Below are 10770 nucleotides of genomic sequence, written 5' to 3'. Positions count from 1 at the left end.
CCCACAACCCTCAATATATATATTTTTTCCTTCCAATATTTCGAGCATCTCGAACTGAGCTTGCTTTTTCAGTGTGTCCCATCTCTTGTTAACATCTTGTTTACAGACTTCATAATATTTCCACACAAATAACTTTTTGGGAAATTATTACAATGCAGTTTGCGTCCAAGTTCGGAACAGACATCGGCCAACATAAAATAAAACAAAACAAAAACAAAAAAATGGTTCCGATTGATGGCCGGTTAATTGGCATCTGTTAAGTAATTTCACCTGTGTACAAGTAATTACTAAACAGTAAAAAATGTTGTGTGTTATTCTTAAACATACATCCGTGAATCATTTATATAAAAAAATCTGATATCTTCAGATCTCTTTCATTTTTAGAGTTTATGGGATGATTTGCAATTATATATATATATATATATATATATATATATAAAATCATTTTAGTGTGCAGACTTTTGGATCCTACAATACTTAGACATGGTAATAAATATTAAAAATAGTCAAAGAAATTAAATTAATATCCTATGGGATATTCATTTCTTTGACTATTTTTAATTTAAGTGAATATCCCATTTTAAATTTTTATTACCATGTCTAGGTATTTCTAAAAAAAAATCATATAAGTTACATACAGTGGGATCCAAAAGTCTGAAGTCTAAAATAATAAATACATTTTATTTTAAAATATTCACACAGATGTTTACACTGACAGTAAATTGTATATATGCGACATTGTTAAATCTCTATGATCTGTTGTGTCGCAGTGTAACGAACAGAATGACGGATAAATGAAATAAAGGTAAATGATACATCAAGCTACGCGACAAATCTTTGTGTGACGTGATATGGGATCTTTAATTCAGAACGCTTGAGTCACGTGTTTCCGGGTTACAACAGCACTTCCGGCTTCTCTCCATTATCAGTTATTTAAAATATATCAATGTGAGGGCTCGTTAAGGAGTTCACAGGTAGGTTTTTTTGTAAATGGCGTATTGTATGTATGACTTTTAGTTTAACCGAACCATTAAAAACAGCTAATAGTCTCGGTAAACATCAGTATCCAGTGTTATTTACTATCATTTCACGCTTGCTAACACTTTAGCCACCACGCTAAATATTGGCGCTTATACGTGTTAGGCTGTGTCTCAAAACCTAGTGTGCTGACTACCTAGACAGTATTTTGCGCATCAAAGTCGTGCTTTTGTAAATAAAACGATTGGTCCCTATAGGGAGAGCAACAATAGGCAGAGTCAGCTGACCGTTGAGTAGAAATGCAGGTGTCTGAGCTGAATGCATAACATAAAGAGAGTATTCAGATAATTCGACTTTATAAGAGCTTCAGATGGACAAAAAGTAGATGTTTATCTCCTTTTGAGAAACATTTATGTAAATCAAGGATTTTTTTTTTGTTGTTGGTTGAAAGAAACTGTATTTCTACTAATGCATTTTTTCTTATTGCAGCTCAAATAAGCAGAACAGGGAGGCTTTACTAACATGGAGACAGAGGAAGTAGCAGCTGAGGCACCCGCAGAACCAACATCCGAAGTAAAAGATGCAAATACAGAGGAAAACAAAGAACCTGTACCCACCGAACCAACATCTGAAGTTATAGATGCAAATACAGAGGAAAATAAAGAACCTGTTCCTGCAGAACCAACATCCCAAGGAAAAGATGCAAATACAGAGGAAAATAAAGAACCTGTTCCTACAGAACCAACATCTGAAGGAAAAGATGCAAATACAGAGGAAAATAAAGAACCTACGACAAGCACAGACATTCAGGACCATGTCACGGACAAAAACAAAGAGGAAGCTGTAACTGAAATAGAAGGTGAATCTTCCAAAGATGTCGACAAGCCTCCTTGTGACTGGCTGGAGCCACTCGAAGAAGACTGTGAGGACATTGATTCCCAGAGCGTCGATGGAGAAATAGAGAGCCTTGCTGGTAGCGAGTGGAGTGGGAGTGTGGTTAGTGTTTTGAAAACTGCTGGCGGCAGAGGTGCTGGGTATGTACATGACCTGGATTCTTCCTCATTAAACGCATCAAACTTTTATTTATTAAAATGCCTTTCATCTTATGCATTGCATTACATTGTTTGAGCTAAATCAGATGTATGTTTTTCTTTTTCATCTAGGAGACCTAGACGGAGAACACAATTAGAGGTCGATGAAGGATGGGAAGATTGTCCGCCATTAGGGAAAGGATGGAAACGCAAGCAGGTTTTTCGTCGGTCAGGCAACAGTGAAGGACGCAGTGATACATACTATATAAGGTATATATAAAACAGTTTGTTTAAAATGTAACAGATACAATCTGAATAATGAGACTTTCATTTTGAATCACTGTTTATTTTTTCCCCCTTTCAGTCCAAGAGGTCACAAAGTAAGAAGTAGGGTTGAGCTTATGAAACATATAAACGATTCTGTGGACCTCACAAATTTTGATTTTAAAACGGGCCAATTTCTTGGTGATGGTCCTCGAAGAAGAAAGGTGAGGAAATGTTCAGCATGCTTTTTTAATAGTCAAGTCACCTTTATTTATATAGAATATACAATACAGATTGTTTCAAAGCAGTTTCACAGTAATAAACGGGAAAATTACAGAATTAATGATCCAAACTTAATCAAATATGAGACTAATTCAAATTCTGTTTTTAAAGTAGGACTGTAAAATCGATTAATCGTATCTAACATAAAAGTCTGTGTTTACATAATATATGTGCATGTTTATATGTATTATATATATTTCTGTTTGTGTCTGTGTATATATACTATACACACTCACACACACACACGCATATATATGTGACCCTGGACCACAAAACCACAAACCTCAATTTTTTTATATTGAGATTTATACATCATCTGAAAACTGAATAAACAAGCTTTCCATCAATGAATGGTTTGTTGGGATAGGACAATATTGGTCGAGATGCAACTATTTGAAAATCTGGAATCTTGAAGGTGCAAAAAAATCGAAACATTGAGAAAATCGTCTTAAAAGTTGTCCATTTATGTTCGCGATTTTACTGCATTCACTCACAAAAATAAATCTTTTATATATTTACAGTAGGAAATTTACAAAATATCTTCATGGAACATGATCTTTACTTAATATCCTAATGATATTTGGCATAAAAGGAAAAATCGATAATTTTGACCCATACAGTGTATTGTTGGCTATTGCCACAAATATACCCGTGCTACTTGTGACTGGTTTTGTGATCCAGGGTCACACATATACATACACATATATATATATATATATATATATATATATATATATATATATATATATATATGTATATATGTGTGTATATATGTGGTGTGTGTGTTCATCAATTATAATACTTATCAGTTATAAGTATCTCTACAGAAGACAATAGTATCATTATTCACCTCGAGTTAGTGTTGATTCAGTTCAGTTCTATAACAGTGTCGATGTTGCAAAATGCATTAATTATAAAACAATTTGATTCCGGTACCCATAGAAAAGGAGAGTGGATTCTCCTATGGCACACCATGGCGGCTCTTCTACACCCGGTATTTCAAATGAATTAACGAATGCAGGTGGCACGGCCTGTAGTCCAGGGTCTTCAGCAAGTCTCAGCTGTGGTACTGTTCCAAAGTTGAGCACATATTCCACCCAAAAGGCTGTGAATACTGTGACCCCACCGAAGTGCAGTACCTTTACTGGTCCTGGGACAGATACCACTTTACCAAATGCTGCCACTCGAGCTCCTATTGATCTGACTGGAGTTGCTGCAAATCCAACTGTTCCTCCCTTGGCCGGTTCGGTGTCTGCAGATAGGCCAATCAATGGCACCGGTGGAGCTCGACAAACTTTGTTTGGGTAGGCAGTGCCTTTTCTTTTTCTTACACTGTAGCATACATGTCAAAAACAGTGGTGTGAATGTCTTTCTTCATGTCACTCTCATTTTGTTTGTACTCAGAATCTGCCTGAGATGTAATAAAACCTTTACTTTTGAAGAGGGACAAACTATGTGCCAGAACTGCAGGCTTGAGGTTAACACATGTAAGTCAAAAGTATTTTTAGCATTACATTCATTTTTGTGAGTACAGGATATTAAGCAGCTTTATCGTAATAACAGAAGTGTATTTTTTGGCTATTGCTGTTCCTTTGGTGATCATGTTTTCTGTTGTTTTAGCAATAGCGAGACGCAGAAAACCCTACAAAAAGGTATGTTTTTATTTATTTATTTTATTTGGGTTTTTTGTGTTACATAATCAGGGCTTGACATTAACACCCGCCAGATGTGGATGGATTTCAGCAGTGGCGTGTAATGCAGTCACTCCTACTAGCCACCTTGGTGGGTTAAAATTTATTTATAATATAGCCTAAATAATTTTTAAAATAAAAAATAAAAATATAGATTTAATCAAAAATATAGATTTTTCGATGCATATGGATAGTTAAATATATCTGAAACGCTTCCAATACTCATTTTCCGCAGAATAGATACACATGTATGATACCAGCTGCGCTTTCTCAATCTCTCATCTCTCAGACAGCGAGTTTACACACACACCCGCCTTCCCTCACTCACTCATTTCATTTGCTCCGGACGAATATTGTTGGTGTTACAGGGCTTGAATTTCAGCGTGGGATTGTGTGTATTCTGCATAATGTGTCAGGTCTTAAAGTGACCGCAGCCTAAATATGCCTGCTGCCAAATTATGAAAAATATCTATAGTTTTTCCCAATGGTATCGGTGTCAGAATTGTGGCTAGTAACTTTGGAAAACCACTAGCCACAGTGGCTGGTGAGCAAAAAGTTAATGTCAAGCCCTGTATGTAGTGTATTGCATTACAAATATAAAGACATTTATTTGTGGGTTTTTTCTTGTTTAGTGGAGTCCATGTGGCCGATGCCGGGCATGCCAAACTGCAGTGGACTGTGGAAAATGTGTTAGTTGCCGAAATGGTCGACTACGCCTACGACTTAATATCCACTCTCGGAAAGTCGTTAAATGCCGAAAACGGAAGTGTTTGCACCCCATCCGTAAGGACAAGGGTGTAAAGGTACAGTGGTTAAAATCTGAATAAAATTATTTTTTTTATTTTTTTATTTTTCTTTTTTTCAGTAGGCAGATGATTTTCTATGTTATGTCTAAAATTGTGTAAGAATATAATCTACAGTTGTTACCCAGAAGGCATTTGGACCCTTGGCCACACTTGCAATGTATGAATGCCACTGGATTAGATAACAAAATGTACATGATCCTTTAGAAATCATTCTAATATGCTGATTTGGTGCTCAAGAAACATTTCTTAGTATCAATGTTGAAAACAGTTGTGATGCTTCATATTTTTGTGGAAAATATTAATAATTTTAATCATTTTTTTTGTATTCTTTTATGAATGAAAGTAAAAAAAAAAACAATTTATTTGAAATGGAAATCCTTACTATCACTTTTGATCGATTTAATGCATCCTTGCTGAATACAAATATTAATCTCTTACAAAATACATCTTACTGGCCCCAAACTTTTGAATGGTATAAGGATTTACCTTTTTTGTCTAATAATTAAATTGGTAACTTAAGTACCCTTTTTTTATCTAATCCACAGATATCAGAGGGGCAGTTTTCAAAAACTGCTGGATCACTCAGCACAGCTTCATATATTTCAAAAGTGAGGGAAATTTTTTATTTTATTTTTTCAATTTTTTTTCTATTACTTCATTATGCTTGTAAAAGCATTAATCGTTAATTATTTTTTCAGCCCTCAGTCTCAGAGGAATTTGAGGACTCGCAGGTAACAGTCTTATAAATAATCTGTCAGAAGTTATCTGAGGGATTGCTGTAAAACAACTATATCTAAATGTTGTTTTCCTGTGAGCAGAGTCCCTATCTGCAGTACAGTGACTCAGAGGATCTGTCTATGTTCTTTGGGGGTAATGATGGTGACAATGGTCTGGATGAGGTAGAGTTCTTGCTACACTGCATTATTTCACTGCAGTAGCATTATCCAAGTGCCTTGATCACAGATATGCACATGACTGAAGAGAAAAACCAAGTATTTGTTCCCCCACCCTCATGTCGTAAGACTTTCGTTCATCTTCTGAACACAAATGAAGATCTTTTTGATGAAATCTGAGAGCTTTCTGGACTCTCCATTGACAGTCTACGCAACTACTACTATGAAGCTTCAAAAAGTTCATAGAGATTGTAAAACTAATCTATATGAATTGAGAGGTTTAGTCCAAATTTTATGAAGAGACACAATCACTTTATATGATGATTGAATTTAGGCTTTTATTCACATATAAAAAGTAAACGGAAGCTCTAGCATGTTCGCTTGGCTCGTGAACCAATGAGGTTCATTCTCGTGTTGCGCAACACGTTTGAGCTTCCACAAGAACCAATGAGGTTTGTTCTCGCGCATCAAACAGCTTCTGTTCGCTGATCAGTGTTTACATGTGAATAAAAGCCTAAACTCAATCTGTTCATCATATAAAGTGATCGAGTCTCTTCAGAAAATTTGGACTAAACCGCTCAATTCATATGGATTAGTTTTACGATCTCTTTATGAACTTTTTGAAGTGTCAAAGTGGTAGTTGCGTAGCTGTCAATGGAGGGACAGCAAGCTCTCAGATTTCATCAAAAAGATCTTAATTTGTGTTCCGAAGATAAACGAAAGTCTTAAGGTTTTAGAACGATATGAGGGTGAGTAAATGGCAGAATTTTAATTTTTGGGTGAACTATCCCTTTAAACTGCAAATATTTAATACAGTCAGATGTAATTAGAGACTTAAAATAATGTCCTTAATACTTTTCAAATAATTTTTTTAATAGATTCTATTTTTATCACTTGATTTCCAGATGGGTGTTCCTAAGGTGCGTCGCCGTTCCTGCGGGAAGTGTAAAGGCTGCGTTCGTCGTACAGACTGTGGAAGCTGTGATTTTTGCATGGACAAACCCAAGTTTGGAGGAAGAAATAAAAAAAGACAGAAATGCCGTCTACGACAGTGCCAAAGAGAGGCTATGGTGGGCTTCCAAAATATGACTTTCATTGTATTATGTATCTTTATTTATTTTAGTTTTCACCTTTTTATATGAATTAGAATATTGTTGAATGGGCCATTATTGTACTTTTAATTGTCTTCTAGATTTAGGATTATTGTCATATAATATTAATTTAAAATGTTACACATTTACATATAACATTATATTACATATTTTAAGTAGTAAATTCACCATTTTTAACTGATTCATGGTCAATGACTTTTATAACCTTTTAATGATCAAAATTAAAAAAATACTTCAGTTTGAAAGGAACCCAGTACTGTTACTTGTCATAAAGATATGTTCACTAAAAGAATCGTTAAGAAACTGGAATTGTTTAGTGGAATGAGAACAGTTAAATCTCTTATGCTTCTTTGGTGTTATTACCTGTATGTTATATTTACCTGTATGTTATGTTTCTCATTTAGCAGCTTTATTTATTTATTTATTTTCCTTCTGGTTTGCTAAAAGTTATTGTGTTGCTGATTATTGCGTAAGACTTTTTACACAAGAAATGACAATCATGTAAATTGTGTTGTGTTCTACAGAAGCATTTGCTGCCCATGGATGAGGCGGAGATGTTGTTTGCTCAGGGCTGGGTTACCCGTGGTAGGCCACGTTACACGTATGGACGCGGTAGACCCAGGTCCAAAAAGTTGTGGGATTTCGAGGTTTCAGATAATGAGGCTGAACAGTATGTGGCAAAGGCTTCCTCGGGTGCTGGCCGGATGGTAAATACAGACAGGCTCCTCCAGCCAAATTACAATGGAAAGGTATCCCAGTGGAGTCCTTAAAGCATTATTGCTTATTCCTAGTTAGCTTCCAGTAACTTTCTTCTGTTTTTTTAGGCTTATGTTTATACTGATGTTCCAAACAGTCACATGATGAACAACATCCCACTCTACCATCCACAAAAAGTTGAGGTATGTTCTCGCCATGAAAATCAATATAATACCCATATAATATTAATCAAGTCATGATGATTCTAAAAAACTAATCCCAGAGAAGATTTCCCTAGAGACGGAAATAAGCTTATTTGGTTGTCAGAATATATATATTTTTTATTGTTTGAATAGTCCTATATAAATATGTTTGTATCTCATCATCCCCTATCTTTTGAGAAGATGAGAGGCCCTCAGCTGCACGCAGGACGGGCGGAGATGATCAAAGAAAATGGGTTTCAAGGCAATGTCATCAGTAGCAGAGCCTTTCTGTCTGTGGTAAGCTTCTTATGGGTGTCTCTCTTAAGCTTAAACAAATAAAAACAAACAAAAAACAAAGATCAGCAAGTGGGAAATAAACCTAGTAAGTTAGCCATACACTTCTGATACTGTTCCCACGCAGAGAGGAAAAAACAGCAGACTCAGTGACTTCTTTGAAGCTGAATGAGTAGGCAGTGTTTCAGTAATTACATTGATTTTTGGTTGTCTTGACAAAGTTTTCTGAGAAAACAAGACTGAAATGCATAATGCATGGTCTTTAGATTAGTGTATTTAATTAAATAATACTAGTAAATATTAATGTAATATATATGAATAATAATTAAATATAATAAATATTTGAAAAATATATAAAAATGTATCTTTGTGTTTGTATTTTTATTCAGCAAGGATACAATATATTAATCAAAAGTGACAGTAAAGATATTTATACGGTTACAAAAATTTCCATTTCAAATAAATGCTGTTCTTTTGAACTTTATATTCAAAGAATCCACAACAAAATGTCACGGTTTCCACAAAAATATTAAGCAGCATATCAATATCATTTCTTGAGCAGCAACTCAGCATATTAGAATGATTTCTGAAGGATCATGTGACGCTGAAGACTGGAGTAATGATGCTGATAATTCAGCTTTACATCACAGAAGTAAATGACATTTTAAAATATATTGAACGGTTATTTTAAACTTAATATTTCAAAACTATTACTGCGTTAAATGTATTTTTGATTTCTTTCAAAATATAAATAAATGTAGTTAAAAAAAACACTTGTTCCAGTACACGTTGTCGATCGATTAATTGCTTGCCTTGTTCGCTTGTTCTGATTTAACCAGCTTTATTTGCATTTCCCATTTATTTCTAGAGACCAGAGGTCCTTTCTGCAGCTAGATACGATACTGCAGCATTTCCACCAAGCTGTGCTGGAGGGAGTTTGAGTAGAGGTTTGGCAGGTCAGGAAGAGCAACAGGAGGGCGAGTCTTGTCCATCGGTAAGGAGCTATTTTATGTATGTTGTCTGAATCCCATAATATGGAAGTCATTGTGGTAACAGTGATATGTACATCTGCCTTTTGCAGATCACTCAGATATTCAGCATGGCAGACAGTGACCCCACCATCCAAGGCATCGACATCAATCATGAACTGATGCCGCTCCTGAAATCTCTTCGTAGCATGGTGCTTCCCGTCCTCTGGTTCTGCGTTGTGGTGGAAGGGCCTCGGTTACAGCTGATGCAGTGCTCCAAGCGCTCCACTATGGCAGACACCATAGTTCATATTGAGCCCAGTTTCCACTACCACATCAGCGTCCAGGGACAACCCCTGCTGCCCACCCACAAACTCTACGACAGCCACCCGTCTCGTCTCACCACGACAGAAGAGGTTGTTGCCCTCCTCGAGGAGCTGGAAAGGTACTCTGTCTGCCAGGGCTCGGGGCACAAGGATTCAGCAAAAGCGCCAGAGCCTGTGCTTCCCGAGCGGGCGGCTACCTGTGACTTCCTCATTTTCCCAGAGGCAGAATGCTGTGAAAAATGCAAAACTCCACAAAAGGCATAAAGAGACTATTCAGCACATGGAGATTGGTCTTGAAGTAATACATCTCTTATTCCAGCCCACTTGCTAGATTAAATTTCTCCCTACTCTAATGTAAAAATATTAGAGCACCGTTTTGTTTTGTTTTCTCAAAGAGATGCCACCATTACATTGACTGCTGAATTAATTTTTGGTTACTTTAATCCACAAATCCTGACTGGCATTACTTCCCACATTATTGAGCGACCACTAAACATAAAGATGTTTTTTACCCTAGAGAATGTGACACACATACTGGTACCCGCTCTGGCTAAGGATGCACATTGAATCCTGGTCATATAAATGGAGGCAGTGAATGGGGATGTTTTACACAATTAAACCTTGATCAGTTTAACTGTACATCTTGCCTTGCACTAAAGTTATAATAGTGCTTCACATTCTTTTAGGTTTAATTCCTCACACCAATGATATCTGTACATGTTTGAATGCTTATGTACTTCTCAGGGGGGATTTTTCAGAATGCATTAATCTTGTGGAAGATCCATGTTTGTTAAAAGATTTAATATTTGCTGTATGATATGGGGTGAGGCTGCTCTCTTGTTTTGGATAGACAATTTTGTACATAGTGCAAGTGGTGGCAGAGAAATTAAATCAAATATCGTGAGAATGTTTTTATAAACATGTCTTTTGCTTTCCAGAAGTTCTGTTTCCTTTATTATAAAACACTCTGGATTTGTTTGTATGTGCTTTCATATGAATAATCTGAATTCCGTTTATTTAATAAATCATATTATCTGTTGGATAACTGTCATTATGTGCTCGGTATATACATATAAATATCACCATACTTTCTTGGTTAATCAGTAAATGTCGTTTTACAAGTTTTCTGAAACCTTGTTAAAATATGCAAATGAGGCATTATCTTATTAATACATTCACTAATTTGAATACATTTAAAGAACAGAAAACTGAACATTAAATAAAGC

The 10770-nt window shown here is 35.8% G+C and overlaps 1 protein-coding gene across 2 annotated transcripts; it reads left to right on the top strand.

Annotated features, from left to right (window-relative positions):
- The first annotated feature begins 870 nt into the window (after positions 1-870).
- Positions 871-10589, top strand: mbd1b (methyl-CpG binding domain protein 1b). Of its 2 annotated transcripts, none has more exons than XM_084101347.1 (17): positions 871-974; positions 1468-2012; positions 2142-2279; positions 2374-2497; positions 3498-3859; positions 3960-4042; positions 4176-4207; positions 4879-5049; positions 5598-5660; positions 5751-5783; positions 5871-5951; positions 6851-7015; positions 7582-7764; positions 7882-7956; positions 8158-8253; positions 9119-9244; positions 9332-10589. In XM_084101347.1, the coding sequence occupies exons 2-17, from the start codon at positions 1501-1503 to the stop codon at positions 9806-9808; spliced, it is 2721 nt and encodes a 906-aa protein (XP_083957473.1). In that variant the 5' UTR covers positions 871-974; positions 1468-1500; the 3' UTR covers positions 9809-10589. The 2 variants fall into 2 exon arrangements, with proteins under 2 accessions (XP_083957473.1, XP_083957472.1); XM_084101346.1 differs by having other exon boundaries at positions 7582-7806.
- Positions 10590-10770: the final 181 nt, after the last annotated feature.

This window comes from Abramis brama (genome assembly GCF_963993115.1).
Source record: "Abramis brama genome assembly, chromosome: 23".
In the NCBI taxonomy this organism is placed as follows: Eukaryota; Metazoa; Chordata; class Actinopteri; order Cypriniformes; family Leuciscidae; genus Abramis; species Abramis brama.
The sequence above is the reverse complement of the archived record's forward strand: the minus strand, read 5'-3'. Positions and strand labels throughout refer to the sequence as shown.